The sequence below is a fragment of the Daucus carota genome, chromosome 6 (genome assembly GCF_001625215.2).
Source record: "Daucus carota subsp. sativus chromosome 6, DH1 v3.0, whole genome shotgun sequence".
NCBI lineage: Eukaryota > Viridiplantae > Streptophyta > Magnoliopsida > Apiales > Apiaceae > Daucus > Daucus carota.
Window position 1 is genome coordinate 40627550 of NC_030386.2, and position 20188 is coordinate 40647737.

The 20188-nt window shown below is 31.5% G+C and overlaps 2 protein-coding genes across 3 annotated transcripts; one reads left to right on the forward strand and one right to left on the reverse strand.

Annotated features, from left to right (window-relative positions):
• Nucleotides 1-949: 949 nt before the first annotated feature.
• LOC108224968 (uncharacterized) lies at nt 950-5868 on the forward strand. Of its 2 annotated transcripts, none has more exons than XM_017399743.2 (7): nt 950-1198; nt 2972-3020; nt 3099-3201; nt 3479-3574; nt 3651-3725; nt 4421-4490; nt 5493-5868. In XM_017399743.2, the coding sequence occupies exons 1-7, from the start codon at nt 1067-1069 to the stop codon at nt 5565-5567; spliced, it is 600 nt and encodes a 199-aa protein (XP_017255232.1). In that variant the 5' UTR covers nt 950-1066; the 3' UTR covers nt 5568-5868. The 2 variants fall into 2 exon arrangements, with proteins under 2 accessions (XP_017255232.1, XP_017255231.1); XM_017399742.2 differs by having other exon boundaries at nt 982-1198; nt 5487-5657.
• A 2669-nt stretch (nt 5869-8537) lies between these two features.
• On the reverse strand, nt 8538-19939 carry LOC108224928 (reticulon-like protein B16). The gene is made up of 6 exons (XM_017399691.2): nt 19748-19939; nt 19475-19627; nt 19176-19356; nt 18942-19083; nt 10979-11048; nt 8538-8911 (listed from the first exon to the last, which is right to left on the reverse strand). Exons 2-6 carry the CDS (start codon nt 19611-19613, stop codon nt 8745-8747), a joined length of 699 nt encoding a protein of 232 aa, XP_017255180.1. The 5' UTR covers nt 19614-19627; nt 19748-19939; the 3' UTR covers nt 8538-8744.
• Nucleotides 19940-20188: the final 249 nt, after the last annotated feature.

A 20188-nucleotide genomic window follows, 5' to 3' on the forward strand; every position in this document is an offset into this window, starting at 1 on the left:
TATATTGAACAAATAAGCACAGTTAGATTGGAACAAAATTAAATTCTGTTCTAGAAGGCAACTGATATCTACTTGCATGTTTATAATTCCTTTTCTGAATCCAAAACAAATTCTGTCTTTCACATGTATATGCTTTTTTTTAATCCTAAATAAATATTTCCTACCAGTTTTATTCGTAGAATCATATAAATCTCACCGTCACAATTTTTTTATAATATATTTTAAAATTAATAAGCCGGATTTATGTGAGGAACAGATAAAAAACTTTTTCTTAATCCAAAATAGATTCTACCTTCTTATTGCATTTTATGATTCCTTTTCTTAATTCAAAACAAATTATATTTATCAATTTTAATTTAGAACCATATAAATTTTTTGAAAAATATTTAAATCACATTATAATAATTTTAATATAAAATACATTTATTAATATAATCTAATAGGAGCTGGCATAACGTATTCCACTCAAAATATATTAAAATTTAATAAATAAAATTTAATACTTTGGCATGATACATACGAGAAAAGGAATTGCTTGATTAAAATAATTTATTTGAAACCATTAATGGCTGTGATGATGTATTTACCAAAGTTCTAACTTACAAACAAATCATAATTTCGAATTTTATTTTATTGAAAATTTTAATTTATTATTTATAAATTAAATTTTTTCACACCATTTAAAATATATTTAAAAAGTTTATAAATAATTAAAAAGCTCCCGTGCCTTGCACGGGCTATAAGCTAGTAGAGGTAAAGTGCAGAGTTGTGGATAACAGATTTCAAAAGAGTGATTCCGCAATTAAGCATTGTAACAATCAGTTTTCAATTAAATAATTAATTTTTATTAATTTGTCTCTTTAATAATATCCTTGCCGAACAAAAATATTACTGTTGAGAAAAATACGGTTGTTATTACGTGGCCATCGGCACTGGGTTGGTATTATTTATTTATTTATTTTGGTGACAAAGGGTTGGTATTTTTTCTTTAAAGACCCACGCAACAGTTGAGAAGACCCAAAACCAAAAGAATTTGCACTTTGCACTAGCACTCCTCTGAGCAGCGATGGTGTCGCGTGTGGCGGCGACCGGCGCAATTGAATTCAAGCTGTGTCAGACTGCTAACACTGCTTCCATCTTGAAGATCCAGAAGGGGGACATCACTCGATGGTTTGTGGATGCCTCTTCAGATGCTATTGTACTCTCTCTCTCTCTATATATAGTACTATTATTCTAGCTATTGCTACCAACGTATGTATATGTTCCTTGCTAGATTATACAAATATTTATCCTTAATTACCTTGAGAATGAGAATGGGGGTTAATGGCCATGGGAATGGGAATGATATGAAATTTGTGATGCATCCACCCGGTCCAATTTTGAAAACATAAGCCAGGCGCATACCCAAGGAGAAATTGTCAATTACAGCAAAGCCCAAGGATAGAAAAGTCATTTTAACTGCAGGAGAACACCAAAGTGGCTAAATAGGGTTTGGTGGAAAGGAAGGAGGCAGGCAATTAGTATCGTTTTTAATCATCATTTTGTCTGAGTAGTTTGTAACCAAAACAATATTGAGTTCCTTAATATCTAGTACTCTAATTCGGCGTTGTTTGAGTTTATTGTGTAATTCAGCTAAAACCATTTTAAAACCCCAAGGTCTAGTTAAGGAATGATTTACCCAACTAATGAGAACGAGGTTCCCATTCCAAACAAGGAAACAACTAAAATTTCTAATTCAAACATTAACACATGTGATAAAGGTTCCAATTCCCATTAACCGCGTTCATCAACCATGAACCAAATGCACCCAATAGTATCAAATAGTTAACAACTAGTTTAAGTATTTTATGCTTCGTTTCATTCTCCTCTCTTTCAAACCAAAATCCACCTCGAGTTTCAAAGTGAATAGTATTTATAAGGCTCAAATTAGATTCCATATAAAAGGAGAATATTCTTACCTTGAATAATTCGGTGGTGCCGGATCATTGCATAGCCTTGCTGAATGCATCTTAGCCTTTTGAAAGTGATCATACTTGATATTTTAATAATGGCTTTTATAATCTCAACCATGTAGATAAGATCATTTAAGCCTTTAAATCATGAAGTGGCCTATCAAGTTGCAATTTTGAGACTTGAATAAGGATTATGGTTAGCATATCTGTTATTAGAGTGTAGAGAACAAGTTTAGGTGAACATTAGTCCGTTAAACAGTAGTTGTTTAGCTGTTAGGTGGTACCAATGCCTCTCCATGGAACAAAATCAAGTATCATAACAAAAAAGTTCCTTTGTCTTCTGAAATCAAAGGACAATGTTATGAGAAGGGTTGAAAACAGGGGACAAAACCTATCTCGAGAATCGGCAGAGGCGCATGGTTTTTTTGATTAATGAAATATTCATTTTGTAAGTTAGTGATGATTACAACAATGTATCACTAAAATAGAAATCGTAAGTTTGAACGATAAGTAAAATTATGGAGAAAGGGAATTCAATCTAAATTGGTCCACACTAACTGATGCTATATATACTAGCTTATATATAGAATGTATAATATTCTTGATTAGATGATACACATAATTAATTACAAGAAATGCGCTTATATCAAGCTAATAATATAAAATAGTTACAATTAATATAGTTCTTTTCCATTCTGGCATCAAAATCTCTACCTCACTTTCCAATTCTTCATCAATTGCTCTAAAATTCATGATCCATGAGATCTTAGTGGTAAATTATGACAAGATTAGGGGTATGATATGATAAAAGATTAGGATGTCTAGGCCTGTGATAATTTTTTGTTTCTATTTAGTAAGGGCACTGGTAATAAAACAAAATAATAACTTGGGTTGCTTGTATATACATTATGATCTGGTAAGGTCAAAAGTTCATGATTGTATGTGAAAAAAGTGTGGCGAGGGTGGGGGTATATGCCCTTCTTTTTATAATTTGACGTGCGATGTGTCTCTGTGTGTAGGTTAATCCTGCCAATGAGCGAATGCTTGGTGGTGGTGGTGCTGATGGCGGTAATGACTTCACTGATTTTTCTGTTGGAACTTGTATTTTCAAATCTTGCTATTGAGACCCGTCCTTTATTTTCTTAGCTATTCATAGAGCTGCTGGTCCAGAACTCCGAGAAGCATGCTATAATGTGCCTGAAGTTCGGCCTGGAGTCCGCTGCCCTACAGGGGAAGCAAGGATCACCCCGTATGTATTCATGATTGATGCCGATTGGTGTTACTATATCTAGGGGGTGTTGTACTGAATTTATGAAATCATTTTCTCTTTCTAAATATATTTTAGCATTAGATTATTGCACAGAATATCAATAATCATCACTTATATGAGTACCTTGTAACTAGGAAGACACTATGTCAATTTTAAGATTAACAATAATTTAATAGAACAAAGCAAGTGTTAGGGATGTAGATGTTGTATATATTCATCATTGCACCAACTTGCAATAATTATTGGGTCTTTGCAGAGGATTTCGGTTGCCAGCCTCTCATGTTATTCACACTGTTGGGCCGATATATGATATTGATAGCAACCCTGCAGCCTCTTTAAGGGGCTCATACAGGTTTGGTTTCAAGTTCACAAAAAATTGGTACATTTACAGTTATACCAACTAATATATTTCTCTTATTTTTGTACAGAAACAGTTTGCGTGTTGCTAAAGACAACAACATTAAATATATCGCATTTCCTGCCATATCTTGCGGCGTATATGGGTGAGTTCACTCTAAATGGTCATCAATGATGAAAAGTTTATCTTGCAAGAAATATGATTTGCTCTTGTAGTTTATTTTGGGGAACTGTAGTTTCACACTTCCAATGGGTACAATATTTATAAATGCCACATGAAATGATCAGGAAAAGGTACAGATTTGGTCTTTGGGATTACCTTAAAGGATATAGTGAGAATGCAGTATATTAATACCTCATGAAATAAATCAAATAATGTTTAGATTTAGTCCTTATGATTACTTTAAAGGACTTTGGTCATTTGAAGAAGCTAAAGGTTCACTACTTCACTGCTTGACCAAAAACACTTTGGTTGACCTTTTAAGTTATTTTTCGGCCATTAGATGAATATCTAGTGGCCAAGATTATATCATTTTTTTTAACATGTCCAACGCTTTTTCACTGCTGGACGGGGACTCGTCTAGCACTTTTTAACTAAATATAATCTTGGCCGCTGGATATTCATCTAACGGCCATAAAACAACTTGCCACTAAAAGAGTCCACGACAATCGATTGCCAGGGACCAGGTTCCATTTATTAATAGCTATATGCCTATATGTACAAGAAGAGATGCCCATACATACACTCAATAGTTGTTAGTTCTGTAAGGTCAAAGATAGGTTTATTGCAGGAAGTTGTATTCACATATGAATTAATGCTAAATTTACTCATGAGTCTCAGATATCCTTATGGCGAAGCTGCAACTCTGGCTATATCAACTGTTAAAGAGTACGCAGATGCCCTCAGTGAGGTACTTAAGCTCCAAAGATGTTTGTGATTTTCTTTCAATATCTTCATTGTCTTTAGCACGTCCCTGTATGCACATTTATTATGCTCTCATTTGTTCATATTATTATGTGCAAACATTGTATGCTTCTATCAGCTTTTTCATGTTCTTTGATCATGTTATAATGTTCAATAGTTAGAACCAGGGGTGTCAAACGGATAATTCGGCACGGATTTGTCTGTATCCGGATCCGAAAATTCATATTCGTATCCGAATCCGAATTTCAATAAGAATTTTTATTTTTATATTAAAATTAAAAAAAAATAAATTAATTTTTAAAAATTAATTTAAGAGTTAAAGTTATTAAAGACTATTTATATTTATTCAAAAATTAATTTTTATTTATCTTTCAATATAATTTTGTTATCTTTAATATATAAAACTCAAATGATATTATGATATATGTCTATAATATTTTTACAATTATATAAAATTTGTATAAATATGTTATTTTATGAATACATATATAAACACACACACTATAACAAATACACTATAAAATTTATAGAATAAATATTATATATATAAATATATATAATATTTAACATATCTATTTAATTTCAGATTCGGATATTATCGGATACGAATATGCATATATCCTTATCCGTATCTGGGTTGTCGGATTCGGATGCGAAAAATATCCACTTTGTCTCGGATAGGGATGATATCCGTTTTATCTCGGATACGATGCAAATATTTAATATCGGGTCTTTCCGAATTTTTTGACAGCCCTAGTTAGAACTAGGATAGTATGTTATGGAAACTACCAATTTGAATAGTCAAGGACCACATAAAATTTCCACAAATTTTGTTACGAAATAATATTGTCCCTTCTGTGCTAGCAATTTGTGTAGTCGACAGAACTTGTTTCTATCACTGTTCCTCCTGAGAGTATGATGATAGATAACTTGCACATAAAATATAAGCATTCTGATCACATCTTTTTTGCTGAATTTTGAGGTGCAGGTGCATTTCGTCTTGCTTGAGGATTCTGTTTACAATGTTTGGTTAAGCAAGGCAAATGAATTGCTCCAAACTTAGTGCTCACTTTTTGCATTCATTATGACATTAATCTGCCTAGATTTTTTCTGGATCATACAATGCAAAAAAATGGAGTTAGATTTTGTGGTAGTATGTCTGCTCGACTTTCTGGTTCTCTAAATGGATATATGGCAAAGGTGGTAGGCGGTAGCCCTGTAGATTTCGTTGGACAAAGGCTTCCATATATAAACTTATAGTTAACCTTGGTGTATGTTTCTGGGTGGTATACTTGATTGCCCACTATCTAACAGAATTGTGTAGAGTTGACATGAGTAATATGGCTATAAATTATTTTAATGCACTTTTGGTAGTCCTGCTTCGCTGGGTCAGAAATTCACAGTGCCACTAATGCCTGTCCGAGTAGAACGTTAATGAGAATTTAATGCACAGATTATAATGCAACGTCAGTATCTAGAATAGGGGTTAATGCTTACACTTCGATTCTTCGAACCTCAAAAGTGTGATGATTAATCTTTATAAAGAACTCAGCACATAGGGTTTGAAAAGAACTTACCGGCCTCAACTAGTATGTAAAGTGTAAACATAAAAAACATTTTTATTCCTGAAAATATATTGAATCGTATACTATGCTTACAGAAACTAGATGTTGCGTGTTTGAATAAAATTTGCAGTAATCTTCTTGCTTTTATTGGTTTTGGAAAAGGTTCACCTTCTTTTGGTATTGAGTCTTTTGGTATCGAGTTTTAGAGGGGTGTATTGAATTGGGATTTTAAAGCATTTTTTTCATTCATGAAATCTAAGGGTATTCGATTGAGATTGTTTGAAATTCATTGAAATTTTGAGATATTCAATTGGGGTTTTAAATTATACTACAAAATCTGTTGGTATTCAATCGAGATTTTAAATTATGCTTTAAAATCTGATGGTATTCAATTGTAATTGTTTAAAATCCATTAAAAACTGATGATATTCAAAAATTGATGGATTTTTCTCGATTTCATAAAATGATGGATTTTGTGGCATTCTTCAGTGTATTTTAAGTTTTTTGAAATCCCACCAAAATCAATGGGATTTTGAAGCATTGTGCTTACATCCTATCAACTCTATGACATTTTATCAAGAATCCGCACACAATCAAAATCATATACAATTCATTAAAATCCATGCACACAATCAAAATCATATACAATTCATTAAAATCCATACACTAAAAACAATACATTAAAATCTTAATCGAATAAACCTCCGTTAATATTGAGTGGTGTTAGAGATCCTAGTATCAGGTCAAAATAATCTATACTTGAATTTATATATATGTATAATTTTTTAGAAAATAATATTATTTTATAAGTTCTTTGAATTTAATTAACTATAGATGCTCTATTTATAATATTAAATGAAATATATAATAAATCATATTTCTTTTTTATCAAATATTACATAACGATCTATTCGAGCATCACCGAACGCAATCCACGCTACCAATTTCGGAACCCAAAATGTGAACAGTTGGGGTTTCAGTTTCATCTTGAAACCTAAATTTGAGATTCAGTTTCATCTTGAAACCTAAATTTGGACAGATGTCGATATTTTATTAGTTTGTTTGTCAATCCTTGTTCGAATAAAAAATAAAGATCCCTTCAAAAATTTGCAAAAAAATCCTGAATATTTTAAAATTAATAAATATGTTATTAGAATATAATATAAAACTAATTAATTAATTATTCGATATGAATCAACTTTTAATTATGAGTTAATTAAAAATCAAACATAAAATTAATAAACTATATTATAATATGAAATAATAAAATCTAAAAAGGGAATAATAAAAATATATTTAAAATTATAATATATTTCATAATTTATGTAATAGTTATGTTTATATCTTTTTATAGTATATATGAGGATTGAGGAGCCGAATAAAGAATGGGTAGGGGAGCGGGGCGAGGAATTTCAGAATCATGTATTCTAAGAAAAGTCATTTCTCCAAATTAAGCACACGAGAACCTGGTTTTCTATAAAAGGGAATAACAATACTAATTTTGATAGTTTTAATTTCACAATCCCTTCCAACCAAGAAAAACCTGAATTTTATACTAGGAATTAATTATTAGGTAGATCATATATACATTTATCACGAAGGGTTGATACTTCTGAAATCTGAATACGCACTTCACATAAGTTGCATTTTAAGTTACGTGAGTAAGTACAGAAACTTTTTAAAGTAAACGCAGGAGGGACATTTGTGTGGTTTAAATGACTGGATTAAGTTATTACAAAATTGAGTTAATTATCAAATTGGTCATTGAAGTGGACTTAATGTATCAAATTGGTCACTGAACTCAAAACGGTATCTAACAGTGGCGGAGCCAGACAAAATATTCAAAGGGGCACTTTTAATTTTTCGATTTTCTCAAAATATATTACTTAATTAGTTTTACAAATTTGAACATCAACTACTACAAACTGGAACAAACAGACCTGACTAAACATCCTACCCTTCAAATCTTATTTAAAAACCAACCTACATGCTGAAACTACTGCTAGAACTTAGAACTACTGAAATAGACTGAAGCTGAGATGATTTCATGGAGAGATTTAGTAATTTATCCGGAACACAAATGACAAAACATACGAGTATTACTAATATGTGGGGCCCACAAAGGGAAACCTGTGGGAGCATGTGTCCACCCAGGCCCCAGTGTGGCACCGCCACTGGGTATCAAAATGGTCACTGAAGTGGCCTTAAATATCAAACAGGTATCTTGAAATATAAGTTCAAGCAGTAAAAATATTATTTATAAAGATTTACACATTATTTTTGAATGTTACCAAAACCAAGTAAAAGGTTATGACTTTTAATATTTATGATAATATATTTAGATTTTATCAAGTTTATTTATTATTTATTTTTAATTAAAACGAAGAAAATAAATAACTTCAACAAATTTTACCTAACAAATATTATATATTATTTTAGTCAACTATTTTTGCTACTACCCTTGGATATGCTCACCATCAAACTATAGCTCATGTTTATCTTACCTGGCTTGCCACAGATTTTCCGCCTGTAGTTTTCATTTTTCTTTATCTACAGAGCAAATCTAGTAAATAACCAAGGAACCGGCTTTGCAATATTAACAATAACAACAATATTGACTACTATTTTACAGTAATAAACAATTGTGCTTCAAACCTTCAGCATCAATTCCAGATCTATGAGTCTTTAACCTTGGGTAAATTCTGAGGAATTCTGCTGATCATATTATCATCAACAATTTTATAGTGCCTGGAAAGTTTTTGTTGGATGAAACCAGCATATCTGTCAACTTTTTGTTCATATCTGCTGTACAAGGCAGGAACCGTTATTGCTATTATTGTTCCTGTCATAATTCCAAATTTGCAAAATGTAAGCTAGAAGCTCTAACTGAGGTTAAGAGAAAATCTGTCAGGCGAATGAAACATATAATTACATGTCCTAAAATCAATTTTCCAATAGGAGCTTTAATTTAAACAGGCTCAACAAGTCAGCTTGCTGTGTATAACATAAAAAGAGAAGTGAAGTACAATCTAAACCCCTGAAGACTTTGGTTTCTTGAAAAACAACTAAAAGCACAATATTCTGAAGTCATGAAATATTCCAGACATCGCCAGCACTGATCGCCTTAATATAGACAGTATACAAATACAGCTTATGTTTATATACAGATTGACTTTCTCGACTATCTACACCGAATATTCAAGAGAACACCAACCTACAAATTTATAGAAAATCCAGCTTTACGTTCATAGATTGCTTTTTCGGATTCAAACTCAACATATACTTTCCATATCCTATATTAAGAACTTCTATCTACGCATGACAAAGGACCGGATAAGATCGGGTTTTTCAATATTCAAATCCAAATTTTCGGACAAGATCCGGACCCCAAAAAACCCCGAAAATTGGGGCCTGAATCCGTTCCAACGGATTTCGGGTCAAATTAGATTTTATATAAAACCCGAAATTTTGGATCGGTTCGGATTTTACCTGAAACCCGCACCCAAATTATGCATGCCAGAGAGGAGAGGGAGATTACACTACATTTATATATATTAACATATATCCTGAAATATATCTTCTACAAACCCTTTACCCTATGATGCATATTAAAAAGCATTGCTGCTATTACTAATAATATTGCATTACTAGTGTCTCGACGAGTCGAAACATCTATATTAGCTTAAATGTAAGGATACATGATATATTGTTTTATCATATGATACACCGTAGATCTATTTATAATAAGAACTTCTTAATTACGTATGTGAATTATGTATCATGGTTACAATATGAAGTGTGTGTGTGTGTGTGTGTGTGTGTTATATCAGGTTTCGGTTCGGGATATCCAAGATCCAAATCCAAAAAATCTTCTTTGTTTGATAAATGCGCAGTGGAAATCAGGTTCGGAAAAATCCAAACTGATCGGAACGGGTAAGGTATCCGTCAAGTCGAATAAAACTGTCATTTCTAATACTATCCTTAATAACTGAAAAGAAACCATCAAATAATATATTCTCCATGTGCCCACATTGGTAGACGGATCTCCTAATAGTGCAAAGCTGTTGGATTTGTGGAGAAAATGGTGATCTGTAACCATACAAAGTTTTTTTTTTTAAAAATAAAGAAGAGAAAAAAGAAAAGGGCTGTATGTAAATCTCCTGGTTACATCAATTTAATTGCAGTCCATAAAGAGGACACTGAGCACTACTTGACTTTGAGGTAAATGGATCAGATAAACAGTTTATTAGGAATATTTTAGATATAAGTATTCGAATAAGATTTGTTTCCTTGTTACTAGTTTCTTTGTTATTAGTATTTTACTCGGTCATGTACATTGTCCCATCACATAAATGGGATGGTGCTTATTTCGACTTCTTGGGCTAAAAGCTATAAATGAGTACAACTACTTAATGCGCAAAAAATGACCTTTAAAGTTTAGCTTCTCAGCTTCATAGGTCATTATTTCTAATGTGTGCACAAAATCTAACCTCGGTGTACAGAATATAAGTACAGGCTAAAATCAATTTTTTTTCTTATCCTTTTTCTTTAATTACTTTGTACAAATATTTGAATGTTTGATCTGAATTCTATTTTTTATTATTTTATATATAACAGAACCCCGAGCGAGAAAAAGCCGATGGCTGAGGAAACTATTGAGACCTATTCAGGATATCAGTATGTACCATACTGATGCAACATTCATATAACTGTGCAAAAATTGTTCCCAATCTTATCGCAAAAGATGCAAACATGGCATACTAGGCTAATACCCTGTACAAATTAATATATACATCACACATTTTTATAACGAGAGTATAACAAATTTATTCTGATTAGAAAAACCTAAAAACTAAGAAAATTATATTAAAAGCATCTTAAGTTTGGTGGTTGCTTCAGTAGTGTTTACCAATATATGCGAGAGTGAAGAAAGAAAGATAGCTACCAGTTACGGACATAAGCCAAAGTACCACCACCACCTGCAAAGTAAGAAAATCACGAAACAATGGTGATGTCAATACCATTTGACTGCTTTCATACCTACATAGTATACTTGTTATTTTTTATTATACAAGCAAAATCTTGTGTAGTTTACAGTGGATGCAAACTCTATCCATATACCATATAAGTATATTACTTGAGTTTTAGTACCCAGTGTAATAAGGATATTATTATTGTACACAGTGCACGATGCTTGCATAATCGTAGGTCAGGATGTGTACAGTAAAGAAGCAAGATATACTATAATCAACCCCGGCGGGGAAAATTAAGGGACATAGTTTTTCCATAACAGAGGATGCTGAACAAGAAATTTATAAATTAATTTGTATATATTAAGATTAATTATTTGATTAGTTATTTTAGTTATATTAAGAAGTAAGTAGTAATGTTCTAGATTAAAATAGAAGAATAATAAAGGAATTTGTTTCCTTTAAGTAATTTTGGTCTTTACTTGGATTTATCCTGTGTTTTGTTGATTCTCTGCAGACATAAGCCATATTCCCTTATTTTTACCCTTTTCCTACATCAAATAGTATCAAGAGCCCATCGTTCCTCCACCCAAATACCATAAACCCCTACCCAGCACCATCAGCTGCCAACAGCCAACCACCAACACCCGTATTCAATCACTAAAGCCCCTAAACATTCTGAAACACTGAACACCCCGTGAATCTGCAACAATACCAAATCAGCCCACATAGTTTGTCAGAATCTACGATCATGTCTTCTAATATTGATCCTCAAGTTCCACCTCGTGCTATTAAAGGCATCCTTAAACAATCATATCCACATGACTCTGTATATTGGGCAGCCGTTGACAGATGCAAAGAATGAGGATAGAATGTGAACAATTTTATAAAGGGGTTAAATCTCAAAGTGCTCACTGAAGTGAAGGGCTGGTATCAAATTAGTCATCAAACTTAACGGGGTATCACTTGAATCACTAAAGTCAAATTAAATATCAAACAGGTACCTCATATATGTGCTCGAGAACTAAAAATTATATGTATGGGGTTCTATACATTTTTCCTGAATGCTACCACAACCAAATGAAAAGTTATAAATTCTAGTATTTTAAATAATATAGTGAGATTTTTAAAATTTGATCTACTAATTTTTTTCTATTAACTAAAAAAATAAAAATAAATAGTAGATAAAATTTAAAAAATGTCATTGTATTATCCAAAATACTAGAATTCATAGCTTTTCATTTGGTTGTAGTAGCATTCAAGAAAAATGTATAGAACTCCGTAGATATAATTTTTAATTCTCGAGCACATATTTGAGGTATCTATTTGCTATTTATTTTGACTTTAGTGATTCAAGTGATACCCCGTTAAGTTTGATGACTAATTTGATACCAGCCCTTCACTTCAGTGAGCACTTTGAGATTTAACCCTTTTATAAAGTGTCCAAAAAAAGTTATGAGGAATCAAACAAAGCTCTTTGAAGAGCATCAAATTGACAAAGCCCATAAAATCTATATCCTAGAAGAATCAAATGTGACAACTCTAAGTATTATTATAGATAAGAACACTTATGGAGATGATTCAGATGTGCAAGTTGATGATAAAGAACTTGTTTGTCCTCAAATTTGTATAACAATATTTGAGGTACAGGATGATATGAAGATAAAAAATGAGGACAATAATGATTCAAAGTCACTCCTTGAACTCCTTAAAGATGTAATTAAGAGTTTTGTAACAACTCACGTTGACTTTATTATTCTACAATAACCTTCTTAGAGTATAAACTACAAACTTAAATTATAAAATCTCTAAATCAAATTGAAATATAGCACATATGTTATTGAAATTGATTATTGGGATATGAATAAAAATACAGTGAAGTCGGATTTCAAAAAAAGTTCACCGATTGATAGGAAAATTCAAATTAAAAACAGAAGGAATTTTGTGGATCATGTGTGGGAGGGTGTATATTAATTGGTGTGTGGTTGCCCCTGCGGGGCCATTGGATTAGATTCATCCAAGGACTTATATTAAGTTTGTAGTTTGTACACTAATTTAGTTTGTATTTGACCACTTCCCTGTATACATGTGTGTGTGTGTGTCTATATATATAGTGATGGCTTCCAAAAGTTTATGTTCAACGTTGTGTGGAGTCGTGTTCGGAGATTCTGAATTTCTGTTCACTGTAAAATTCGTGGTTTAAAAGAGGTAAATGGTGGAGAACAAAGAATTAACCAATTAAATAATCTTCTTAATCACACTTCGGGCAGGATTATAAAAATATTTTTCATTATTACTTGTCAAGTATAGGCCAATTTTTGTCGTTTGACAAATGTTGAATAAATAATTACTACAAAATAATAACAATTTTTATAATAAAACCAAATGAAAATTTTATGAGTTTCAGCAAGAAATATATAATATGTAACTTGTTGGGTAAAAAACTCGCATTTTATATAAAATTAATAAAAATATGTATAAATCTTACATTTATAGCTTATTCTAAAATTATACTCCCTCCGTCCCACTCCATTTTTTACACTTTACACTGGGGTTGGTAAAGTAATGTGGAAGAGTAAAAAATATGGATCAATCCTCTAATATTTAATTGATAAATTGGAAAAGGGGGGTGAAAGAAATGGGTGAGATTAGTTTTTATATTATAAGAGTTTACTATTTTAATAAGTTTTTAAATATAAGGAACTGGGAGGGACATCAAAAAGGAACGTCTTAAGAAATGAATGAGGAGTAATTTTTTTTAGTAAGCAACCTTACAAAAAATTATATAATTTATTTGAGTCACACTCTCGTTAGACGATATCCTCTTCTTGTTATCCATATTATGTAGCTTTATTTTGAAAAAGTTATATCTACTTTTCTAAATATATATAATGATACTAAACGTTATTAATCACATTATAAATATTATATTTAAGAGATGATAATATCCATTTTAAATATGTTTCGATTAGCCTTAATTCTCTTTATCAAAAACTCTCTGCGTTCTTGTAAAAATTAGATTTGCATCCCATGCAAAACACCGACATCTTCCAGATAAAATGTAAATGTTGTGATTGTACTATCTTTGGTTCTTGTTTGGGTTGAGGCTCAACAACTTTCTCATTTCTTTCCATCAGAGGTTCTGGTACCGCTTCCTAAAGATTTACCTAAAGAGAGGATTCTTAATGGTTAACCGAACCGAATGCTCACCTCTACAAACAGAGACAAATATACTTTCATTTTCTTTGTTTTAGCACTTTCCAAAAAATTACAGTCAAAAGCGATAGCAGTTTTCTTTTCTATCGGTTGACTATCCAAGATCTCTTTCTGGAGGTAGGCAGGCAGAGTTCTGATAAGCTTTCAGCTTAGTTTCTAGGTCAACTTTGGAGACATAAGGGAGTCCTCTATTTCTGCATTACACTTTTTCTGATTCTCAAGATATTCAATTCCATCCTTATACAATTTTGAACCTGCGTTTGTATTTTATTATTTGATTATCTACTTTAAATAGACACAAGCTTATCTAAGTTACAAATGAGCTATTTAAACTTAAACAGAAATAACATTTGAGATTTTATTAGGTTGTGCGTGTGATCATTTTGTGACGTGACCTTTTGTAATTATTACAAAAAAAATATGTCAGAGATTCATATAAAATCAATTAAAATATAAGTAATTGCAACAAATTTTAATATTCCTAAGTTTATAGATAAACTAAAATAAAACTTACATACAATAAATAACATATGTAGATATATCAAATAAGAGATTATAAACATAATAAATAGATATACATGCAGTTATTGGTTACAAGAATAATATATATATATTAATGAACATTAGACATTGATATTTGATAATTATGTTTTAAAACACCCGAACACAATAAAAATCGGGCCGAACTTCCGCCCGCACCACTTTGAAAATACAAAATATATAAAGTTAGTATGTGTATACAAGACTTATAAGACCTTTTAAATGAATTGATTTGCTCAGAAAAACCTTTGTTGTATAAAATCTATAAAATAATACTCCCTCCGTCCCAATGAATTATATACATTGGGTGTGGACACGGAGACCAAGAAAAAGTGTAAAAAATGAGTAAAGTTAGATGAAAAACGGGTAAAGTGGTGGGACACATTTATATTTAATTATAGATTTGAGATAGTGGAGGAAAGTAGTGGCTGTAATAGTGTTTAAATTATTATCGAATGAAGAAACTAAAGATCACACACGAAAGAGATACAAATAACAATAAAACAAAGTACTTGTGATCATCTAAAATACATAATATATAAGAAATAACAATTGCATGATACTCTAATGTGATCTAATTTGTAATTAAGTATGGTACCGATAGTGCAGCTGTGCAGTGCACAAATAATCTATATAGTATGCAGAATTAATTATGCACCAGATTATAGGGAAAAAAAGAATAATACGCACAAAAATATAGCAGAGATATGCAAAATGCAAAACTGAAAAATGCAACAATTAAAACGGTGGCTCGACTTGTGCACGATGCAGATCGCAGCAAAATAGAGCAGAGACGAGAAATAATCTGCAGAAAAATATAGCAAAAATCTAAAAAAATGCAGAAATTAAAACTGTAGCTCGACTAGTCGCCCGCTTAGTCGATCAGGCGACCAAAATATCGACGTTCACCTAGTCGACATTCCTTTACAACTTAATCGGCTAGTCGACTAGTCAGTCACCGACTACTAAACCGACATGACAACAATGCTTTATACAATTTTCTTAACCTCCGATTGGTGCAATGGAGGGAGTAATAATTATGTATTAATGAACCTTATACATTAATCTATAATAAGTATAGTTATGTAGTGACCAAAATAAACCTTTAAAATATTAATATATATAATTAGTAAAGGTAAATTAGACTTTTTAAATAAATAATTTGCTTAAACAAACCCTTGTCATGTGTTTTGCTGTGATAGATATATGATAGATTCTTGTGAGATGCTCAACATGAATGCTTTTTCATCAATAATCTTTTAATTTCTTACGAATATAAATATGTTATTATTTTTAAAAAATACTAAATAATTAAATATAGTCGAGATTAAATCATGGCCAAATCTTATATATTCCCATAGTCAAATATATTTTTATTTAAAAATAATAGAAAATTTCTTATATTTTTTCTTATATACAGACATATACATATGTGTGTGTGTGTGTGTGTTATTATCTTAAATTTAACAAATCATTTTATCCCTCGTTTAATAGTTTACAAGATTTAATGTCATGAACTGCATTCGATCACAATTATATTTTATATTCGTGATGCCATAAGTTAATTATAGACAATACTAAGACTTCTAAAAATAAAATAATTACTTTAAATTTTAGGAAAAATTTGTTAATAGACTACCTCTTTTTTTTTATATATATTAACATATTTAGTCAATTAACATATTGCTCCATCAAATTTGGAAAACGATAGACGTCACATTATAAAAGTTATGGCTTGGAAATAAATATGATGATACAATATCTTTAAAAAGTCGAGCAGAAAGAATTGTGAATGAATATACTATAAATGTGGAAACAGACTTATATTCCCTTAAAAGTATGTTACTAATTTCCTGTAAAGCTTTCCCAAGTAATAAAAATATTTTAGACGAATTCAAAGATAAAAGAGATTAAATTAAAAGTATGAAATATACAATATCAAGGAAAATAAATTAATCAATTTCCTAATTTAAATATGACTAAAGAATTTTGTGAATAACCCTTGTCCCAGCAATTTGCTTACATTTAGGTTGTGCACAGAGGTTAAGAAAATTGTATAAAATTTTGGAAAAGAGGGAGGAAAGTAGTCGTGAGATTAAGTTTTATATAGTAAAAGTTTACTACTTTAAAAAGTTTAAGAAAGTAAAGAACTAAATGAGACATCCAAAAAAACGAAAGGTTGATTTATTTATACTCTTATCACAACTTAAATGCAATTTACCAAACAATATGATGAGATATAGAGATATAAGACTTCCAATTGGGCTATTAAAAAAACTTCTAATCACCTTGAGCATGGTTACCAAAAACGTGCGGCTCAAGCGAAAAGCGCCACCTGGCGGGCTTTGCTTTTCTGAAGCGTAGAGTAAATACAAATGCGCCGCAAAAAGCGCGCTTTTTGCTAAAGCCCATAGCTCAAAAAAACTACAAAAACGCGCTTTTGTGTAAATAATTTTTTTTAGATGATGTCAGATTTTAAGAGGTGGTCAATATTTTGTTTTATTGGGCTTGTTTTAATGCCTAATAAAACCTTTACTGGATATACGTACTACACTTTTAATCAAACATACACCCAGAAACCGTAGCTACGTCAATTATCCTCTCACATCCTCAACAAGTAGCAGTTCCAAACTTCTTATCTAAAAGGCAGCTAATTGATGAGATTGAGGAAGAGGATGTTAAGTACGAGAGAAGGGGGAGATCGAATTTCAGCAGAATAGGCGTCTCAAATCTCGATCCTGATTTTCATGATGATTTAGATTATCTTGAAAGCAAAAAAGATGTTGATGCAGAAATATAAATTTAATCCACTATTCCACTTTTTAATTTCTTACTTAGTATGTTCGAGTACTAAGTGTCTAGTTTTTTCTTTTGAGTTGATAGCCAGTAACTACTAACTAGTATGTCCAGCTATGTTAATCTATAACAATATATAAATTAATTAATTAATATAGTGTGTTTTTCTTTACAAAAGCCCACGCTTCGCTCTGCACATCATGCTTAAGCTATAAGAGACCCCTTACGCTTCGCTGCATTTTTTGGCTTTAACAACATTTACTTGAGGCCATGAAATGTATGCTTAACTTAATGATAAGTGTTGCCATGGGAATCAATCATATGCACATGTGCCTGAATCATGCATGAAGACCTTCGTCTCTCAAAAAGCTAGAAATAATGTTGAAAATTCTTTTAGGCCACCACATCACCACTCCACCTTTCTGGTTTTATATATATACACAGATTTGTACATATTATATATTAATATTTTGGAATAAGATTAATTATAATTGATTAGTTTTTCTAAATAAGTATGTTAGTGGTAATGTTATAGATTGTAACAGCCGAACAACAAAAGGATTTGTTTCCTTTTAAATAATTATGATAATTACTTGGATTCCAAGTAATAAGTTATTAGTACATTAATATCTAGGAATAAGATTAACTATAATTGATTAGTTATATTAAGTAAATTAGTGGTAGTGTTTTAGATTATAATAGATTACTAATTTATTTCCTTCAATTAATATGGTAATTATGTAATCTTCCATCACGGGATAGAGATGGATCATATGAATTGCCTTTATTGGATAGATCTGAGAATCTATTTGTAATCTCCAAGAAAATAGGTATTAATCCCCTTGTTTTGCCCTTTCTCTTAACCTCTATCCAGCATCAATAAAGATCATTTCTTCTTTTAAGTAGCTGCAAATTTGAATATTACATACATAGAGAGTGGGAAACTAATGCTGGTAGTGCGACATTCATGTTTATTTACAACCAGATACATTATGGTAACCTGATCAGTTATAAACCGGTCTGTGAATAGAACAAACTGTGTTGTTTACAGAATGACTTGTGCGAGATTTATAAAAGTAGTTCTTTATAAAAATCAAGTACAGCTAGTAAAAATATCAAAAGCATAAGGTATTTAGATGGGTTAATTAACAAATAGAAAAGTTTTTTATAAGTAGATAAGCAACTAGGACGGTGACTTGACTTGTCCAACTCCTAGGTGATTTCCACACCATCATACAGATTACCACTCCTTTGTAATTATCTTCAGGTCTCGGATGTCAAACTAATTCAGCAATGACTATATTAAGAAGCTTGAACTTAAAAAATCGGTGTGTAAACAATATCACTAACCTTAAAAAAGAGACGGAAGTCTTTGCCAAGGGTAATATCATGTGCCATTAGCAGCACATAATTGATTTTTACACGAAATGAAGCTGCAACATTATTGACCATTTCCTCAGACAAAACTAATTCTGGCAATGATTGAAGGTGCCTGCAAAAAGAGCAAATAAAAGTGCTGCAAATGAGTTAACAAACTAATATGTGTGCCTATGAAAAAGATGAATAATAGGTTCAAGCACATACATATTTCTAAATTCAGCATAGTTAGCACGAAGAAAAAGCAGCACAATCAAAATGAGCAAGACATCTGACGAAATGGTTAAGAATGATAAACCAGCACGCTCAAAGAGTAGCCAAGCAACAGTAGCAACCAGTACAATTGCAGATGAAACATATCGACGCTTCCACAACATAACATCAGCCGCTATCAAATAATCAAACAAGAAAATGTAATCACATAACTCATAGCCTAATTGAATGGACATCTAAGAAAAACAAAGTGTGGGCTATAATAAAAACAGTAATAATTAGATTGTATATACCTTTACCTCCACCCATCATCTGGTGAATTGTAGTTTGGCGACCAAATAATCGATATGGAGACGACAACGACGAAGCAACTGTTCCCGCATCACACCTTTCTTCTCCATCTGGCACTGTCTGGGGACCTCCATTGTCCATCAATTCCGCATAAACTACAAACAATTAAGCGTTTAAGTATATAGCGAAGGATACATAATTACACTATGATAATAATGATACTACGAAACAGCGCGATGCATAGGCCCTAAAAGGAGAGTGTAGACTGAACAAACCAAGATTATTGTGCCGTGGCCGCTCAACGAATTTTTTCCCCCCGATTTCAACAAAACTCAATTAATTTACCAAAGATACAGATAGCAGACCCAGTTGCTTGACTTGCTTCACCAACATGACAATCGTACTCTTACAGGGCATTCCAGATCTAAATAAAGATGAATTTTGCCCTTTATTTTTTTGACTAATATAGCTTATAACCATATAATTTGAGTATATGTTATAAAATATTCTCGAGCTGAGCCAGAGTCGAACCCCGACCTGGGCCAACGGACTTAACCGCCTATCTAATAGTGCTCAATTTTTTTGCCCTTTATTTTGTAATGAATAATTTTGAACAATTTTGTCAAAGGTCAAGGTCCACATCTGAGCTGTTAAAAAACATACACGTTTCTGGTTGTTGGATGCATTATTTTTGTTTTAATATGTCTGCATTTTTT